General features: G+C 36.1%; 2 protein-coding genes across 6 annotated transcripts in view; both read right to left on the reverse strand.

Moving 5' to 3' along the window:
- LOC121372310 (glycogenin-1-like) overlaps positions 1-21,700 on the reverse strand; it is a 56,633-nt gene continuing 34,933 nt past the window's right edge. For 3 of the 5 annotated variants that reach the window (XM_041498640.1, XM_041498631.1, XM_041498624.1), the window contains 2 exons: positions 2,286-2,613; positions 1-231 (listed from right to left, as the gene is read on the reverse strand). In XM_041498640.1, coding sequence (XP_041354574.1) covers positions 224-231; positions 2,286-2,613 — 336 coding nt within the window. In that variant the 3' untranslated portion in view covers positions 1-223. Of the gene's footprint in view, positions 232-2,285; positions 2,614-8,454; positions 9,145-21,700 lie in introns of all 5 variants that reach the window. The other 2 variants (XM_041498615.1, XM_041498608.1) reach the window with 1 other exon arrangement.
- On the reverse strand, positions 14,225-21,671 carry LOC121372300. The gene is made up of 2 exons (XM_041498597.1): positions 18,283-21,671; positions 14,225-17,847 (listed from the first exon to the last, which is right to left on the reverse strand). Exons 1-2 carry the CDS (start codon positions 21,008-21,010, stop codon positions 17,342-17,344), a joined length of 3,234 nt encoding a protein of 1,077 aa, XP_041354531.1. The 5' UTR covers positions 21,011-21,671; the 3' UTR covers positions 14,225-17,341.

Raw genomic sequence — 21,700 nt, forward strand, 5'->3', positions numbered from 1 at the left:
AACAAGTGAAAAACATTTTATTAGCAGAAACCAGGTGGATTGTAACACGTTTAAATACAACAAACCAAGGATATCGATATCGCATCAGCGTTCAACTGCTGCCATGGAAACTGGCATTTCAACTGGTCGGCACAAACCATGCAGTTAGTGTTCAATCAAGCATCCGTTTCTCTTGTAGCATGAGTTGTCTCCCTTGAGGTAAGCACAACATAAGACCGTCCATTTATTTACCTGAAAGAAATCAACACCAGACATGCAGACACTCGTTAAACCATTCATTTATTACATTAATCACAAACAATGTTAGTTTCAAAAACTCTTTAGGCTATTCTAGATGCTATTTTTTGTTTCTCCGCCCCCAACCCTCCGATGTTTACAATACATTTATTTGGCATTAAAGTGAAACCAAAAGTAGCCTTTAAGGCATGTGGCTGCTTAATACTGGTCCCGGGTACAAATCTAACACGGGACAGCCCATACCACCAATTACTGTGCCTAAAACCAATTAAAATCAATAAAAACCAGAAGGGCTAGCTACATATCTAGGTTTATGATATCAAAGCCGTAAACTATTGTGAGCAATAATAAAAATAAAAAAGTGTCCAATTTTGTTCACAGAGACTATTTATTATGAACAGTAGATGATTATCAGCATTTATATTGTACCCCCACACCAATTTTTTTCTTCTTACAAATTTGCTAAAGTTGGTTTAAAAATATCTAGACAAACTGAATTTTTAATAACAAATAAAAGAATTTCAAATATTCTTGAGGACAATGCTTCCCCAGGAAGTATAATTTAAACATTAGTTAGAAGCAAAAACACTTTAATTTTGTGAGTAAATATTAAGAAACAACAATGTTAGTTTTAAAAACAAAAACAATCAGGAAAAGGGTTGTAAAAAAAAAAAATCATGCAAACTTTTGTTATGAAGCATGGACTTTTACTTTCTCCCCCCACCTTCCTCTCTCGTGCTCGATCTCTCTCTCTCTCTGACACACACACACACACACACACACACACACACAAAACAAACAAATATAACTGTCCCTGTAGTTGCTTTAGAATTCCAGTGAACATGTTTTTGTATTCAGCATTTATATGCAATCTCTGAATCAGAACATTTGAAATAATTCAGTTATGTAAATGACAGATGTATTTACAACTTCATTTAACAGACACAAAGGTAAAGCTTACTCAACAACTGTGTTTGAACAGAGAAAAAACATTATTTATAAATTACCCAAAACAAACGCACACACGCATTAAATACAATGCAATTACCCCATCTGTAAATGTATCTTAAATTATGCTCTTCTCAAGCTAATCAAGTATGCACACGATATCTGGGGGTTTAGGTTAACACTATAACAATATCAGGACTATTTCTTAGGGGGTGGGAACCTAACAGCAAACTTTGATCCAGGTTTAGGGGCTGGAGTAGGGGCTGCCGACGAAGGGCTCGTTGGACCTGCTCCTGGAGTTGGTTTTGGCGCAGTGCCAAAAGCTCTGGGAGCAAATGAGCCGGCAGTTGACGATGATGGTGTCGTCTGCTTCTGCCAAGGAGCAGTGGGTGCCGCCTTAGCCCCAATACCACCGGCAGGTTTTGGCCCTGGAGCAGGTGGACCCGGCTTGGGAGGAGCTGCAGGAGAACCAGAGGGGCCAAATTTAGATGCCACAGAAGAAGGTGTAGTGGTACCAAAAGACTTTGGAGCCGGAGTAGGAGCTGGTGGTTTAGTTGTTGCTGCAGTGGGAGATGGCTTAGGAGCTGCTACAGGTGTAGTGGTTACTCCTGGTGATGGTTTCGGAGCTGCCATAGGTGTAGTTACTACAGATGGTTTAGGAGCTGCCACAGGCGTGGGAACAGCTGGTTTAGCAGCTGGGACTGGTGTAGGAGCAGCTACTGGAGGTTTAGGTGCAGCTGCCTGTGCAATGGAGAATGCAGGGGCAGGGGCAGAGGCAGGGACAGGGGCAGGGGCAGGGGCAGGAGCAGGGGCAGCAGAGACAGCAGGTTTTGGGGTAACTGCTGGAACTATTGCTTTTGAGGAAGGTGTTGGAGGTACAGGTTTTGCCTCAGCTACAACCACGGTTGATTTGGGTTCGACCGATTCCGCAGTCTCAGGGGTTGAAGGTGGGGCTGAAGAAGGTGGTACTGCAGACAGCGCCACTATGGTTTCGCCAGGTGGTGGTAAAACGACGGACGATTCAACAGCAGCAGAGGCAAGAGGGTCAAGGACAACTGTCTCTGCAGAAAGTTCAGAACTACTCATTTCCAAATCCGTACCTGAGAACACGGGAGGACTTTTAGCTTTTTTTGGTGCCTCTTTTGAGTTCTTTGCTGGCTTTTCTAGTTTCTCTTCTAGTGGCTCTTCGGGTGCTGGAGACGTTGGCAATTTAGGAGATTTATGAAGTTTAGGAGAGACAGGTTCAGCCATTGCTTTATCCAGCTTTTTCTGAATGTTTTGGAAGCTGTCGGCACCAAGGTAGTCCATCTGACCTCGTTCCCAGGCGAGCTTGCGTTCCTGGTCGTCCAGCACGATGATACCCTCCTGCTGTGCTCCTTCTTCGTCTGCCTGGACCTGCATGCCAGCCAACTGCCCGACGAGGCCTCCCTGCAAAATAATGTACATACATTTTAAAATTTAAATGTCAAGTTTTAGTCTACAAATAGTCACAACTACGTTAACCAGCCATCTCTTCACAAAATGTTCAGTCACATTTGGGAGTGTGTTGGCAGGGGGGGGGGGGGGGGGGGGGGGGGGGGGGGGAAGTGGAGGAGGAAAGTGGATTATTGATGAGCACTTTAGTTCCTGTCAGCCCTACTCTTAAGCATTACAGTGAATTAATTCAGCAGTTCTTTAATCGTTCTTACTCCCCATTTTCCTAACAAGCCATCATCTAACCCTACACCACTATAGGCACCAATGTTATTTTATTTTTTTTACACAGGGGCCAATCTTACTTTTCACCCAGCCTCGTTTCTGTTATAAGATCTGACACGAGTCAACACAATTTTGTGTCAAGTGACCTTTCACCATACACAGACATTCTCAAAGCCTTAAGCTGCATGCTGGCAGATTAATGGCAGCAGTGTTCTGATTGATCGGTTGAAATGTCACCTGAATCATCAATTAATGCTGACTTTGGTCAGATCTACAAATGCAGCAACTAGACTGTTAACATCTACATTTGACTTACATTGACTGGACTCAACTGTATAGTAGTTAAGCCATCAGACTTTAGGACTGAAGGTACGCGTTCACATCCCACTACTGGCTCCCATCGACAATGATTTTAATCAATTCAATGAGGATTTTAAATAAATGGTCTCTAAACAGACTTCTTTCACATTTCTGGACAGACAGGACAGATAGCTGAAGTGTGTGCCCAGAACATGCTTGAACACAAACTGGATGCAAATACAGTTAATAGGTTTACGTCCACACTGAACAGTTTGGAAGACGTAGTCTACAACATTAAAAGTCCTGACAAGCTAACAATATACCTAAAATAAGGATGCAACTCACGAAGACTGCAAAATTCAATACATACATGACTGCCACAAGTCACTGTAAACAGAAACTCCTGACACAAAAGAACAGGATCATGTGATGAATATACAATGTAACATATATAGGTAAAAAAAAGCGCTACCACACAATACTTATGCATACATCAGGGCACAATATTTCATGCATACCATCTCTTTGTTCACGTGTGGGTTATGCAGCTTATAATTCATAATGAAAACTGCGAATCAGTTATGTGCGAAACCATTACATTCTAAAATTAAAAGTAACCAAAATGGTCACATTTCAAAATTAAAAGTAACAAATTTTAAGGGGACATTCCTGAATTTGCTGCAATTTTTAACATGTCATTGACTAACAGACTTTTTAACGATTGTAATTGCATATCAAATATATTTTTCTGCATAAAATATTAGTGGTTGTATATTAAACGTGTTTCTGATTTTCTAATATTTGTACTGGTTAAATTTCATTTTATTTCCTAAAAAAAAAAATCCACTTTGGGCTTCCTACAAATATTAAAACGACCAGAAACACATTGAATATACAGACATTGATATTCTAAACAAGAAAATATATTTAATATAAAACTCAGGAATGCATATGCATATATATTTTGTGTAACCAACTGGTTACTTAGGTGAAATTCACGTGAACAGAGTTCCGGTTACCCAAGATTTTGAAATATTGTCCCATGATACATGTAGCTGTATTTTGTCTGGCAAATTTGTCATCAGTCAAAGATGACTTTCCTTGTACCTTGATCACGTTACCTGCACTACCTACCCAACTCTCAATGGTGCTGTTGTATCTTCTCATTGTGCTACCAGCATTCTGCAACTAGCACAGCGAAGTTGTTTCTTGTTTGTGGTATATGCACTATACTCATTCCAAGAAATTAACAACCACCATGGCCCAGCTTGCCAATAGCCAGTACAGAACATCACTAACCTTACCCCGTTTACCAATATCCACTCATAATTCACCACCACCCTGACCCTGTTTACCAATATCCAATCATAATTCAACACCAACCTAGCCCTGTCTACCAATATCCAAACATACTTCATAACCTATCGGACCCCGTTTATCAATATCCAATCATAGTTGTCCACAATTCTGATCTTATTTATCAATATCCAATCAAGAGTACCACAATCCTGACCATGTTTACCAAATATTCAATTGTAATTTATCACCACACTGACCGTGTTTACTGATAGTGATATCTAACATTAGTTTATTATAACCCGGCCAATTGTATTCAACCACAACTCACTGCCACTGACCAACTTTCTTATCCAATCTGCACTATTTCCAGTGGTCTATATAAATTAGTATTTTATAATATATAATAACAAATATACTTTCTTGAAGATACTGGCTAATTAACTTTTTTTATTTATTTTTTATTATATACTAGTAGATCATTAAAATATACTAACGTGAAAATATATTTTGTTAAACGCCACCACTGATTAACTAATTGGCTACTGGATGTTAAATATTTAGAAATTTTTGACAGTCTTAGAAAAAAACCCCAATGGATCTTTTATATGCCCTTTCCATTTGGGATTGATCCCTGCCGGTGGGCCCATTGGGCTATTTCTTGTTCCAGCCAGTACAGCATGGCTGGTATATCAAAGGCCGTAGTATGTGCTATCCTGTCTGTGGGATAGTGCATATAAAAGATCCCTTGCTTCTAATGGAAAAATGTAGCTGGTTTCCTCTCTAAGACTATGTCAAAATTACCAAATGTTTGACATCCAATAGCCGATGATTAATAAATCAATGTGCTCCAGTGGTATCATTGAACAAAACAAACTTCTTTTTTAAGCAGATGTATCAGCAGTGTTCGAGATTAACGATATCCCGGGGATACCAGAATTTAATTTTGGATACCAGACTTCAATAACCCAGTATCCCACCGGGATACCATATAATGTGGTTGGTTATTTAATCCTGCGTTTTTATTTTTCACTGAAACAATGAAAGATGTCATTTACTGGTGAAGTTAAGTAACTATAATTTGGAGCTTGTACCCAGTCTAATGCTACATTGCAGCAATAGCAACTGGGAACTGCCAAGTTGCTATTGTTTTTGTTGGATGTTTCCTCCCATCACATTTTATTTGAGATATTGATTCCAAATCTGCAGAAAATTTATACAGGTAGGTTTATCATTAGTAATGTCAAACACACTTATAGATTACTGCTAAATATTAATTTATGTCAGTATTACTCAAAATAAATGCTGCAAATGTTTTTGCCGATTCCGTTTGATTGCGAATTTTACGAATTCCGTGATTTTGATTGCGGTGTTGCAATAGACTGGGAACAAGAACAGTGTTATCCATGTTTGTTACGATGTTGTATATGAATTTCATTTAAGCAGGATACTAATTTCTCAGGTGGGATACCAGATTTTGAAATGTTAGTATCCAACTAGGATGCTGGCCAAAATTTTAAATCTCCGACTCTGATCAGGCTGCGAATTTAGCAGGATTCCATGCTTTAGCGAATCCTAGAATTTGGGCCAGAAGTGTAAGATTATCAGATGGAATCATTATCCCAAAGTATCTATATTGCATTATTTTTACATTTCTTTTGGAATCGTCAAAATATTTCCAAATTCAATGCCTGCATACTATGGCCTTTAATATAGCAGTTATGGGGCAATGATTGGATTAGAAAAAAACTAATTTATCCGCCGAGAGGATTTAATCCTATTAACCAAGCACCCCAGGTGAATGCTTTTCAAACCGAGCTAAATCCTGCCTTAATAATTATAAGGATTTGGGAATTTGGGAGAGGGAAAACCAAGTAGTATTTTTTATAAAACCATTAGCATTATGCTGGCACCAGGGCCAGATTTAGACCTGGGCGGGCCCAGGGCTCTTCAGGTTACCCATGACATAGAAATTAAATTACATGACAAATAAAAAATTTAACTAATTTTATGATTATTAATTTTTTTTTTTTATAAAGGAAGTCCTTAGTCTGGGAGACCCCTCTGGCCTCCTTTGCCCCCTTATAAATCCGGCACTGGCTGGGGTGAGTAACAGTAAACAAATACATAATACTTATTTACATAGTTTACAGTTATCTCCCTTTCTTTTCTGCTGAAACAAATAATCATTAACACAAAAATACACCATAGACAATACAGTAAACACAAATACAGTAAATAAAATTGCAAATTTATATCATACATCTTAATTATCTATACATTCATTAATATTAGTCAACAATAATAATAAAGAAAAAAGTCAATGCTTGCACAAGACAGAATAGATGCAGCATACAATAGGCAAAGCCAAAAATGTTAAGCAGGCAATGTTCAAAGCAGTTAACACTACATAACAATGACAATTTGAAGCAGGTAGCATTTAGAATAGATACATGCAGAAATTAATGACCGATACGTTTTGGATACTCGATAAGATAAAATATTAACATTTAAAACATGGGAACAATTTAAGCTTGGTCTAATAAATATTACTGTCCGACAAAATAAGCAGTTTTGGAATTAGCCAACAGGAAGTTTAACATTTCCATTTAGTTTATATATCAATAAGATTTAAATGATAACTATATGCATACAATTTGAAACATTTAAAAAACAAGGACAGCTGTCTTTGATCCACATATTTTAAAAATAAATATTTCTCCTCCCAACCCCCAAAATAAAATGCGCAATGTTGAGTTTGTTATACATGTAAATTTAGCAGCATACAAGAAATCACAATATGGCCAACAGATTGCTTGTGTAATGGACCAATGCAGACAGCAATGACAACTAATTTTTGGAAATGGAATCTAAATCTTGCTTGTGGTATCCATGACACTTGTATAAATGCACAATGTCTGTAGATTATTTCTCATGTCAACACTAGTCTTAGTGAAGCAAAATTTTTGTTATGTTTTATGACACCATTAGAGCACATTGATTTATTGTTCATTGACTACTGGATGTCAAATATTTAGTAATTTTTCACTTGTAGTTTTGGAGGAAACCCAGTACCTTTTTCCATTAGACAGGATAGTGTATACCAGTAAAGATGCACTAGATGGGATAGTGAAATTTTTTTTATTTTAAACGAGTCCACTGAGACGATTCGATCCTACAACCAAAGCACCTCAGGCGAGTGCTCTACTGACTGATATAACATTACAATGATCAAAATTTTATAAGCATGCTTTTGCCGTACACGAGTGTAAAATCTACATACATTCATTTAAAAAACCAAAAAAAACCCCAGGATTTGTAAATCCAGCCCAATGAGTTTAATCAATGTCCACATCACAGCTCAAATCTTTGACAGACTTGTAACAACTCCTGAGTTTTAGACAGGGTCCATGCTACAGCCTATGAGGATTTGTTAATTGAGCCATGTACAATTTAACATGTCTACATGTACAATAATGTGTGTGTTCTTTGCATTAGCACACATGCAGCAGATAGATATTTCCATACAATATGAATCTGTGAAGGCACAAATTCTCATGTCAAACAGATTACATGATTTTACTCTACTGATGCATACTCTTGAAAATGCTTTTTTTCCCCTCAAAGATTTATAGAAATATTATATTTTATGAATGTATCTGCATCGTTTGTTTGGATTTTTTTTTTTTTTTTTTTAATTATGTGCTTTCCCATACTCAAATAACAGCCTGGTGTTTAATAATTATGACAATAACTATCCTAACTGCACAGACTGTTACCATTTTCTTTTTTACAAGCTTCATTTATTTAAATTTATGGTATGCATCCCCTCTCCCTTCAGAGAAAGGTTTCCATCACAGTTTCATGTGGATTCGGGATTATCAATTCAAGCACTGTACAACAGGCCAATTAAAGCTGGCAAAATACAATTTGCAAGATTCCAGCCATCTGAAGCCATGGTATATTTCAACTTACCACACTGGTAGGAGTTTTACCACAAGAAGTAGGATACTGAGTCCTAGTTTTTGCTCTCTGTTGGTCTGTAGCAGTAGGTACATCAATTCCATTACTACCGCTTGCTCCTTTATGTAAGTAGTCTTCACCTTGCTTTTGTACTTTTGACTTGACAGGGACACATTTTTTTTCAGAGCTTCCAGTGTTTGGTAGATTTTTACCAGAATCTTTTTGGGGTCCAACTTTCTCTTCTGGCTTTTTACTAATGACAGCACTGGATTTAGTTATCTGGCCATTTGCATTTTTTTTAACATTCATCTCGTATTCAAGAATCGAAGCTAAATAAATGTCACTTAAATCGGTTTCTGGATCGATGAGAGAAAGTGGTTCCTCTGGGTAGTGAGTTTCAAAACACAAATATGTTGTAACTGGCTGTTGCGAAATACTGATCACTTTGGGTGTAACAATTTTAAGTTCATCAAATGATTCGATTACAATATTAGAAATGCCCTTTTCCAAATGATTGTCATTGCGATTCAAAAGCAGGGGTGAATAGAAGACTTTATCTAACTGAGGTGGAACATAGGGGAAGACAACTTGGTAGGTGGGTTCATGGTTATGTAGGTTAGTAGACAGAAATGCCGACTCATGCTCCGTGAGATTTGGGTCAGGTCGTGCTAGTGGTTGAAGCTGGACCAATCGGAGCGGCGTCTGCAAATAACAGAAGCCAAACTCACTCGAAGCATTTTCAAAAATGTATTTTCCAACTGATGTGTTTATGTATTTTTATGATTTATTTAACAAAATACTATTCAATATAGAATTACATACTTTTTAAAAATTAATATCTTTAACTTTTCATGTATTTATTCCAAAATTCTGGTTGTGTGTCAAAACAGCAAAATTCTAAATTTCACAATAAAAACAATTAGTTTTTCCTTATCTGAAGGTCAAGGTTAAATATTGATTAAAATAGGTACAAACTAAAATAGAATACTACTTAATACATATTTATAAACATGTACACAGCCATAAATAAAAATAGATAAGTTTTATATTGTCATTTTAAAAGACAGAGAAACAGGTTAATCATAAAGTTCTTAACTATTTTTAAGGAAAAATGTTTTGACTGCATGTACTTCGTCTTGGAAGTGTTTTTATGGTCAAAATGAAAAACATAAGCAGCATTTTAATTGCATAAAATGTTGTTATTCAGTTAATTGTGAGAAGTAACAAAATACTGAACGGGTATATTTTATATTGATAATTTATTGATTTAATGCATTGGTTTTTATTTTTTTAAATACATTTACTGCATTTTAATAAGCTACTCATTTTATTGACTTACATCACGGGCTACTTCAAAAGTGCATGATTATTTACTGTTTACTACTTTCGTATATAATTTAAGACAGCTAACTACTTGATGTGCTTAATAAAGAAAACACTGCAAAAGCTAACAATACGTGTATCAACACCAAACATCCAACAAAAAGTTACGAAATCGTGGTTACAAGTGCGCATGCTCGTAACTAAATTCTTATTTGCAAATTCCACATAGCACCAACATTTATGTTATAAAAGCCTAAAATGATTATTTCTGGTTCTTTTAATGCACGTGCGGATGTTAAGAAAATAACAATTTTATATTTTATATCCGTTCTAGTTAAATATCGATAATAAAAATACAAACGCGAATCCATATAATTAAATCCCTCCCCATTTTTCGAAGCTCCTTTATTTACTATTAAAACAAACATTTTTTTTTTTAATTAATCACATAGTTCTTTAGTTGTTTGTTTTAAAATGAAAATCTTACACCAATTCGTTCGTAATTAGGTGGTATGTTCTTTCTAAAAATTAAACTGCATGACCGGAAGTCGTTTAGTCAAGTTAGCAGACGACTGATTCATGGGGAAGAACTGAATGAATGTTTAACGACATAGGGAAGAACTAGTTTGTAATAAATATGCTTATTTGATGATTTGGGAATACATCTTCAAACATAATGCTAAATGTTTCGATAATTATTCAAATAAATGCACTACATTCGTTATGGTTTACATTCGAGCTGACGAAGGCGCGATTTTTTAAACGTCACAATGACGGTTTCCCAACAATTTTTTGTTTCGAGATGTAAATCTGAACCATATGCAAATTACAAACAAATAATTTAATGGCACAAAATATTAATATTGAAGAAATTTTTCATTCCGTCTTTTTTATGGCGGTCGGAACCGGTAAGCCCTACCACTTTTGGGGCCAGGAACGTTTTTTTTTTCTTCTTTTCTTCCTATGACGCTCGCATAATATAGATTTCATCATATACATTGCTTTCATGGCCTACCAATTTTTTAATTGCTTTCGACGCCTGTATTATAAAACGACAAGCTCAATCTAATTAAAATTAGCTCCACTATTACATGTGGATCTAACGACAGCCAGTTGGAGCTCATGTCCACCAATCAAAACCTTACTTGCAGAATCCTGCCAGTGATTTAAAACTAACAACACTGCGTAGTCCCCAATGTCCAGGTAACATTTCGTCTGTAAATAATAATTTAAATATTGACCAATCACACTTCGCCTTTTATAACGTTATTTGGGAGCATACAAATTCAAAAAATATCGGGCGAGTCTATTTTAGTGGCCACAGTACAGCGAACCATACCAAACGTACGGGGTGGGTTATCAGTCTTCAATTTTACATTAAAAATTATTTATTTCTTTATAAAATTTAAAAAAACTAAATCAGTCTTCAGTTTTACATTACAAATTATTTATTTTATAAAATAAAACATGTTTTAAGGCATTCGTAATTCACACGAAACATGTATACCCTCAGGATAATTCGGAATGTTTTCAAATTATTTTTAAATCACTGGCAGGATTCTGCAAGTACGGTTTTGATTGGTGGACATGAGCTCCAACTGGCTGTCGTTAGATCCACATGTAATAGTGGAGCTGATTTTAATTAGATTGTGAAAAGCTTAACCGTCAAGTTGTTAACTAGCTACGTTCAGCCAGCCGTTTTTCACTAACGGTTTGCAAACACATTTGACTGGTTCCTGAAGTAGATATTCGATTTAATGTATGGCCGCGTAAAAACTAGTCTAGTAAATATTAGTGGCAAATGCCATTTGAAATGACCGACTGAACACGCCCCTGCTTGCGAACATGAAATTGAAGAAATTATTAAAACTAATTTAAAATTCATAACTGCTACTAAACGTGTTTGCTGAACAATAATTTTATGCTATAAATTCCAGTATCCAATGTAAAAATTCTGCAGTTTTTTTACTCGCTATACCCAACCCTTTCTCTTTTATTTCCCTCTTTGTTCTATTTTCGTCTATGTAAGTCTGTGGTATTTTAACATGTATCCGCATGTACAATGTAGGGAGAGGTCTTAATATAGGCTAAGCCTGTTGACCAATCCTGGTATGTTTTGTAAAAATAAATATTGTTTAAACCAACACGCCCCTGTTTCTCTGCGTTCAGTTAATGTACTAGAATTTCGACAATTTTCTGCTTTTGCTCAACTTGTTTGCATCTAACATACTTATTTCGTTGGCAACAGTTGAGTTGTCAGTGCAAAATCGCCGGTTTCATAATAATAATAATAATAATAATAATAATGTAACAGCATTTATCACCGTTGTGAAGTATAGATATTGAAATCGAATCGCCATGAACGCATGTTTTCCGTACGTTTTTATGACATGACCAACGCTAACGTTCCCTAACATCAACTGCCCCCCCCCCCCCCCCCAACTCCCCCCCCCCCAATCAAATAAGATAAGTGCAATGAAAATGAAATGTTCGAGTCTGCTGTGGTGGAGAAAGTGCCAAATTGATTGCCAGCATAATGGTGAATAATGGAAGGCTATAGAAGACACCAATTAAAGGTTATGGAAAGAGTAGACCGTGTGCTATAGTATTCAGAAGAAGAAAGAAAGAAAAAACATTCGAGTAAACAAAAATGCATCGCACAACTCTGTTCAGTACGCCTCCTGTAGCACCAAGTATCCATAAGAATACGTGATGCGGGGAGACAGGGTTGGGGTTAGTGCTGAAGAAAATAGTCAAAATCGGACAAAAACTATAGCGATATTCAGGAAAAATCAGTTGGCCTGCAACCTTTTTACCATGTATTTCCATCATTCTACCCACATTAGTTTTAGCTCAAAACAGGGGAGATAATAAAACAGGTGGCGCGTCACTCGTCAGGGTCCAACAAACTCGGACAATAGCTGTATTTTTTCATTGCTTTGTCATTCTTTGTTATACCACGATCTTAACGGACCAAAACCTTATCGGCTCTGTACATGACGTTCCTACACAGGACGGTCTATAGTATACGCTGCAGTGAACGGTTACCAGTTGACGTTTGTCTACACGTGTACTGAGATATGAGGGTGGAAGTCAGTAATAATAAAGAAAATATATGTATATTGTGGATAATAATCAATAAAATGTATATGTGCATATGTATCGTCAACGTCCCTAACTGCGTTATGCTTCAAATTCCGTTCACTTTGTTTTCTCGTGCACGGTTCGCGCAATCAACATCCGATTTGTTGTCATCGGCATGTCGTTCATTTATGAGGTTTTTCTTCACAGTTCAGGAACATTTTTATAAACAATAAAGTTGAGAAAAGTAAGTATCTAAATACAAAATTTTACAAACCACTAAAACCATTAAGTCGTTTTTGTTTATTCCTTAAAATTACCGATATCGGATCCACATGACTGGTAGAAATTGACTTAAAATGGAGAAAGACGAATTAACTTTCGGTACGTGTCGCATGACCTCACACGTGCCAGATCAACACGGCCAAAGAATTTTTAATTTTTATGATTTTTTAGGACCCCTGTTGTTAGAATTTGTTTTCAATTATTATATTCGATCTGCAAAAGGTATGCTACATTTTTGTGCCTCTATTGTAGTGAATTGTATTCATAATACATTCATAACAGTTGTAAATAATTTTGAGTATATAAATTTTGTTAATTTAGAATTAATTCATTAAAAAAATATATTTTACAAACTATGCGCAGGTATGGACGTAATGCCTATCAGTATTGACATCAAGTGTGAGCGATGTGTGTTGATAAAACGCGGACCGGACCAGAACGCTTGACAAATTGAATTTTTCCTTACAAAAAATGTTTAATAAATCAAGTGTTCGGCAACTATGCATAATTAAGAAACATATGTTTTTTCATGTAGTTGTCTTAAAAATTGAAAATGATGAACTGCACATGCGCATTACGATACTTTTTGCAAACGCATGCGCCTGAAAGCAGTTAGAAACGTCGCACTTTTTCGTTTACTGTAGGGTGTTTCACTTTTGTTTACTAGAATGGATTTGTTTTACATCCAAATTGTAGATTTTTTACGTTAAATGATTAAAATCTATTTTGTTTCACGTATCGTAGCTGAAAAATGTAGAATAATATTTCCGTAAATACCGTATTCGTGTTTTTGTCGTTAGGTGAACGCAGTTTGGGACGTCGATGGTATAACATGTGCGTGTGTAGTATTAAAAAAATAAAATAAATAAAAATATATATAGTGATGACGGCTCTATACAGGACGTTCCTACACAGGCGGTCTAGTATTTTATATACTTAGATATTGTGGAAAAGACATTAACAGTAAAAGTAATAAATATATATTTTGTATAATACTCAATGCGTTCGTGTTGACACTGTATAAAAACGTGTGCATGGGTACACTTTGCCACCCAAATTTTTTTAATGTACTTTTCCCAATTAGACAGACATTAAGAAAAATGCAACAAAACACATTCTGATATTTAAAATATTACTTTACTGTTAAAACAAACTGATACGTAATTTCAAGTCACTCAGTTGGTCGCTTATAACCTGAAGCCAGTCAGAGACAAACCAGGTTTCTGGGACCCTGTCGATCGTCGCGCCATCTGGAATAGAGTTATCTCCACCTGTTTCAGCTAAGACGCTTAACGAGCATTTGGGCATTTTCATTTAATTCGGGAAAAAATTAGCCTGCCCTTGTACAAAAATGGGAGCACGTATGCCTATGCACATAATGTTTGGACCTATACCCCCCCCCCCCCCCGAGTGTTAAGCAATATTTGAATGACCCTTGTGTTTATATAAAGGTGGCATTTTGAAAGCTGCACTATACTTTGTTTCATAATCATTTAAAAACAGATCATCAAAATTTGTCGTCTTTAACTGATAATTTCCATAAATGGTAAATTTGCTGAACATTTTTTGTTCTCTGCAACGTCCTACATTACAAAATATGGTAGCCTTCTTTTTTTGAAAAACTTATTTTGGTGCTCAACTATCTGGGCTGTCTGTCCAGAACAGTGGTTTAGTGGTTAGTGAGAGAGAAGAGGGTGTAATGGTCTTACACCTACCCATTGAGTAATAACTCGCTCTGGGTGGGAGCCGGTATCGGGCTGCGAACCCTGTACCTACCAGCCTTATGTCTGATGACTTATTCACGACACCACTGAGGCCATTAATATGGTGGCGGACCAGTCTGCCATATAAAGACAATTGACAGTATTAAAACGTTTTTTTCTTAAATTTTTAAATGATGTTTTAAGTTAGGAAGGCAAGACTGAACCTTTACTTCAAATATGAACACAAACACTGAACATGAATCGGGAGTCTATGGGTTACGATACGTGCCTAGTAAAAATGAAAATCATATTTGCACAAACAAAATTCTGTCAAGTCATGCCTGCAGTATTCAACAATGCTGAAACTACTATGAAAATATAAACTGACATATTAATTTAATTTCTCAAACTGACAACACTACCAAGTCTACTCTAAAAAAATTGGACAATTATCCAGCAAAATTAAAATTACAGTAGCAAGTTTACTATGCAACACTTGTTGAATCACAATCTCACATTTACCTGTACACTGAATATCTTGGTCTCTGTAAATAACAGTTCAATTTAAGTTTAATTATTTTGTTTTATTATTCTTGATTACAATGACGATGAAACGTCATTTACAAAGACATAAATGTTCAGTCTACTATACACAATGTGAAGTATAATCCACAACAAACAAAATATAAAAAAATACAAACAAACATGCCACACAAAAATGTGATATTCATTAAGAACTTCAAATTTCTGCATTCAAATAAACGTGTAACATAACACAATCATTTCAAAAGAGATCTTAAAGTTATTTCATTTTACAGATAATGGATCTGATATAAAACAACACAATGTCCTAGTGACTTTTTGTCACAGAATTCTGCCTTTTTCAGCTATACCAATATGATTATGCCAGTAATGTTTTGATTGGTCGAGTCAAAAGTCCTGTGGTTGTAACAGACAGATTTAATATCTACTAACATGAACCTAAAACAAGGGATAACAACTCCAAATTTTATGAACCATGACCAGAAGCTGGTTCACATGAGTGTTACCTAGGTAACTGACTGTTCTGCTATGTGAATTATATTTGCATAACCAGTGAGTTCTTACAAATGTAACTAACCCTGACATACTTGTACAATGTTTATGTGCTAAATTTAGATTCAAAACTTACTGTTGAACTATTACAAACAGCAAGAAACAAGATGGCGTGTCAAGAACCCCTTTATGTAACATGTACGAGCCACATGGCGTTATACATAATGACTTGTGCAAAGGTTGTGGCGTCATGCCTAGACTACAGTCTCTTAAAGGTCCATGTCTGATACTGAATGTCACATCTCCTTCCTCGAGATTAGATAAAGACTATTAATAAAAACTTTGCACAGTCTGATCTGATACATTTCAAAAACATTTAGCCTTGACCAAATTTAGCTTAAACATTAAAGTTCAAATCAATGAGTTACATATCCTGTTATGAATGTCCTTCAGACTCGTGTATAAAATATAATTTAAAAACTGAATCTTTACGATTTATGTTTTATAATTAAAAAAGAAACAACGAATTTCTTCACACAGAAATTGTCATGTCCACTATCAGAATGAACACATCCAAAGTTAATCCATAAACCTTGCTGGTTTCCGAATCTGTCTACCACTAACACGACTGAATACTTGCAAAGTGTTAGATACAGGTTTCACGCTGGTTTTAGCAAACTGTCCATTGGTTTCATTAAGCTGATGTCTGGTATGTCCATCTGACAACCTAACAGTAATATCTGGTTGACGGACATCACGATTTGAAGAGTGTGACAGTTCTAAGTCTAACTGTGGTTCATGAGGTTTCTCTTCATTAGTTTTAATAATATCTCTCCAATTTCTTCTGTATATTGTATTGTTCTTTTGTACAACATATGAACGTGGTTCATGAGAGTTTTTCACAACAACAGCTGGTGACTGTGTTTTCTGCTCATCTCGCATTCGAACAATATCTCCCAATTCTAGTTTCTTTAAAATTTTCGCTGTCTTGTTGTACCATAGTTTTTGTTTTTCCTGTTTTCTCATCAATGAATTACGCACAAGTCTGTGACTGAATCCTGGTTTGAGAAGAGATGGTCTAGTGGGTAGAGTAGTCCGTGTACGATGACCCATCAACAACTGAGTTGGTGTACATAAATTTTCAATAGGTGTATTCCTGAAATCTAGCATTGCCAGATATGGATCTCTTTCAGTTTCTTTACCTTTTTTGAAAATCTTTTTTACTGTTTGAACAGTATGTTCTGCCATTCCATTGCTCTGTGGATATCTTGGCGATGATGTGATGTGAACAAATCCATAAATCTTTGCAAACTCTTTGAATTCATAATTTGAATACTGAGGTCCATTGTCAGATTTCACTATTTCTGGTATGCCATGTCAAGCAAAGTTTTCTTTCAAAACTTCAATGACAGTGTTACTCTTTGTATCTTTCAGTTTTGAAACTTCGAAAAACTTTGAATAGTAATCCACAATCACGACGTAATTTTCACGATCCAATTCGAACAAATCCGATGCAACCATTTGCCAGGGTCTGGGATCTCATGTGAATGTAGTGGTTCTTTTTGTGGTTTGTTTCTATAGCGACAACAAACTCCACATTGTGAAACAATATCACGGATCTGACAATTCATACTTGGCCAGTATAAAATTTCTCGGGCTCTTCGGAGACACTTTTCAATTCCCAAGTGACTTCTGTGAATTTGCTTTAGCTTTTCTTTTCTCATACATTCTGGAACTATTATACAATCACCTTTCAACAAGAGTTCATCAATGTAAATGATCTGTTCTCTAATATTCCAATATGGTTTGATTTGAATGTCAATTTCACTTGACATCTCAGGCCATCCATGAAGAACTACATTCTTCAGCTTTTGAAGCGTTTCATCATTCTGTGTGTCCAACTTCATCTCTGAAAGTCTATCTTTGGAAACCGGCAAATTTTCAATTGTATGCACTTCAAATTCCATTTCATCACAATCTGTGTTTGAGCCATGAGCTCTGCTGAGTGTATCTGGAATGAACATTAAAGTTCCTGGTTTGTAATGAACATCAAGATCATATCTTTGTAGTTTTAACATGTGTTGAATATGTGGTGGTGCTGAGTATAATGGTTTCTTAAACAGACTTTCTAGTGGTTTGTGATCTGTTTCCACAAGTACTCTTTTTCCATAGATGTATTGATGAAATTTTGTTGCTCCATACACAATAGCAATCATTTCCTTTTCGATCTGTGCATAGTTCTGTTCTGATTTGTTGAGAGCGCGTGAGGCATAACACACTGGATGTTCATCTTGCAGAATGCATGCACCTAATCCATGTGATGATGCATCAACAGTTAATTTAACTGGTTTTGAAACATCATAGTAACCAAGTACTGGTGTTGATGTTGTGACACTTTTCAGTTCATCAAAATCTGTGTTTGAGCCATGAGCTCTGCTGAGTGTATCTGGAATGAACATTAAAGTTCCTGGTTTGTAATGAACATCAAGATCATATCTTTGTAGTTTTAACATGTGTTGAATACGTGGTGGTGCTGAGTATAATGGTTTCTTAAACAGACTTTCTAGTGGTTTGTGATCTGTTTCCACAAGTACTCTTTTTCCATAGATGTATTGATGAAATTTTGTTGCTCCATACACAATAGCAATCATTTCCTTTTCGATCTGTGCATAGTTCTGTTCTGATTTGTTGAGAGCGCGTGAGGCATAACACACTGGATGTTCATCTTGCAGAATGCATGCACCTAATCCATGTGATGATGCATCAACAGTTAATTTAACTGGTTTTGAAACATCATAGTAACCAAGTACTGGTGTTGATGTTGTGACACTTTTCAGTTCATCAAAATCTGTGTTTGAGCCATGAGCTCTGCTGAGTGTATCTGGAATGAACATTAAAGTTCCTGGTTTGTAATGAACATCAAGATCATATCTTTGTAGTTTTAACATGTGTTGAATACGTGGTGGTGCTGAGTATAATGGTTTCTTAAACAGACTTTCTAGTGGTTTGTGATCTGTTTCCACAAGTACTCTTTTTCCATAGATGTATTGATGAAATTTTGTTGCTCCATACACAATAGCAATCATTTCCTTTTCGATCTGTGCATAGTTCTGTTCTGATTTGTTGAGAGCGCGTGAGGCATAACACACTGGATGTTCATCTTGCAGAATGCATGCACCTAATCCATGTGATGATGCATCAACAGTTAATTTAACTGGTTTTGAAACATCATAGTAACCAAGTACTGGTGTTGATGTTGTGACACTTTTCAGTTCATCAAAATCTGTGTTTGAGCCATGAGCTCTGCTGAGTGTATCTGGAATGAACATTAAAGTTCCTGGTTTGTAATGAACATCAAGATCATATCTTTGTAGTTTTAACATGTGTTGAATACGTGGTGGTGCTGAGTATAATGGTTTCTTAAACAGACTTTCTAGTGGTTTGTGATCTGTTTCCACAAGTACTCTTTTTCCATAGATGTATTGATGAAATTTTGTTGCTCCATACACAATAGCAATCATTTCCTTTTCGATCTGTGCATAGTTCTGTTCTGATTTGTTGAGAGCGCGTGAGGCATAACACACTGGATGTTCATCTTGCAGAATGCATGCACCTAATCCATGTGATGATGCATCAACAGTTAATTTAACTGGTTTTGAAACATCATAGTAACCAAGTACTGGTGTTGATGTTGTGACACTTTTCAGTTCATCAAAATCTGTGTTTGAGCCATGAGCTCTGCTGAGTGTATCTGGAATGAACATTAAAGTTCCTGGTTTGTAATGAACATCAAGATCATATCTTTGTAGTTTTAACATGTGTTGAATACGTGGTGGTGCTGAGTATAATGGTTTCTTAAACAGACTTTCTAGTGGTTTGTGATCTGTTTCCACAAGTACTCTTTTTCCATAGATGTATTGATGAAATTTTGTTGCTCCATACACAATAGCAATCATTTCCTTTTCGATCTGTGCATAGTTCTGTTCTGATTTGTTGAGAGCGCGTGAGGCATAACACACTGGATGTTCATCTTGCAGAATGCATGCACCTAATCCATGTGATGATGCATCAACAGTTAATTTAACTGGTTTTGAAACATCATAGTAACCAAGTACTGGTGTTGATGTTGTGACACTTTTCAGTTCATCAAAATCTGTGTTTGAGCCATGAGCTCTGCTGAGTGTATCTGGAATGAACATTAAAGTTCCTGGTTTGTAATGAACATCAAGATCATATCTTTGTAGTTTTAACATGTGTTGAATACGTGGTGGTGCTGAGTATAATGGTTTCTTAAACAGACTTTCTAGTGGTTTGTGATCTGTTTCCACAAGTACTCTTTTTCCATAGATGTATTGATGAAATTTTGTTGCTCCATACACAATAGCAATCATTTCCTTTTCGATCTGTGCATAGTTCTGTTCTGATTTGTTGAGAGCGCGTGAGGCATAACACACTGGATGTTCATCTTGCAGAATGCATGCACCTAATCCATGTGATGATGCATCAACAGTTAATTTAACTGGTTTTGAAACATCATAGTAACCAAGTACTGGTGTTGATGTTGTGACACTTTTCAGTTCATCAAAATCTGTGTTTGAGCCATGAGCTCTGCTGAGTGTATCTGGAATGAACATTAAAGTTCCTGGTTTGTAATGAACATCAAGATCATATCTTTGTAGTTTTAACATGTGTTGAATACGTGGTGGTGCTGAGTATAATGGTTTCTTAAACAGACTTTCTAGTGGTTTGTGATCTGTTTCCACAAGTACTCTTTTTCCATAGATGTATTGATGAAATTTTGTTGCTCCATACACAATAGCAATCATTTCCTTTTCGATCTGTGCATAGTTCTGTTCTGATTTGTTGAGAGCGCGTGAGGCATAACACACTGGATGTTCATCTTGCAGAATGCATGCACCTAATCCATGTGATGATGCATCAACAGTTAATTTAACTGGTTTTGAAACATCATAGTAACCAAGTACTGGTGTTGATGTTGTGACACTTTTCAGTTCATCAAAACATGATTTTTGAGCTTCGCCCCACTCCCAAGAAACATCTTTTTCTAACAGCTGTCTGAATGGTTTGTTGATTGACGACATATTAGGAATAAACTTTCCCAGGTAATTGATCATACCCATGAATCGTTGCAGATCCTTCTAGTTTTCCGGTGTCGGAATATCAAGAATAGCTTGAACTTTTGCTTTACTTGGTTTCAATCCATCTGAACCAAACATATGTCCAACATATTCTATTTCCGTAAGCCCAAACTAGCATTTTTCTTTGTTTAATGTCAAATTCTTTTCCTTGCACCTCTCTAGTACTCTTCTGAGTCTTGCATCATGTTCTTGCTTATTTTTTTCCCCAAATGAGAATATCATCAGTCATTACTTCACATCCATCTATGTTTTCAAACATCTGAGTGAGAGTTCTCTGAAATACTTCTGGTGCAGAACTGATTCCAAAAGTAAGTCTTAGAAATTTATACCGCCCAAATGGAGTATTGAATGTTGTGAGCCATGTGCTCTCTTCTGTGAGCTCTAACTGATAAAAACCTGATGAGGCATCCAACTTACTGAATACAGTAGCTTCTTTCAAGGTAGCAGCTATTTCCTCAACAGTCTTCAGTGGATAATGCTCTCTTTGTATAACTTTATTTAAATCACAGGGATCTAAACAAATGCGAACACTTCCATTTGGTTTTTCCACAACCACAATTGGACTCATCCATTTTGATGGAGTTTCAACCATCACAATGACTTCTGCTCTTTCCATTCTATCCAATTCAGCAAACACTTTTTCTTTAAGTGTAAATGGAATTTTTCTTGGAG

Source organism: Gigantopelta aegis, chromosome 1, assembly GCF_016097555.1.
Source record: "Gigantopelta aegis isolate Gae_Host chromosome 1, Gae_host_genome, whole genome shotgun sequence".
NCBI lineage: Eukaryota > Metazoa > Mollusca > Gastropoda > Neomphalida > Peltospiridae > Gigantopelta > Gigantopelta aegis.

Excerpts from the sequence above, each read along its gene's own strand:
- LOC121372300 (XM_041498597.1), bottom strand. The coding sequence starts at position 21,010 with ATGGGTATGATCAATTACCTGGGAAAGTTTATTCCTAATATGTCGTCA. Across the intron at positions 17,848-18,282 it reads AGCTCATGGCTCAAACACAG|ATTGTGATGAAATGGAATTT; the intron begins ATTTTGATGAAC and ends GCTCAAACACAG.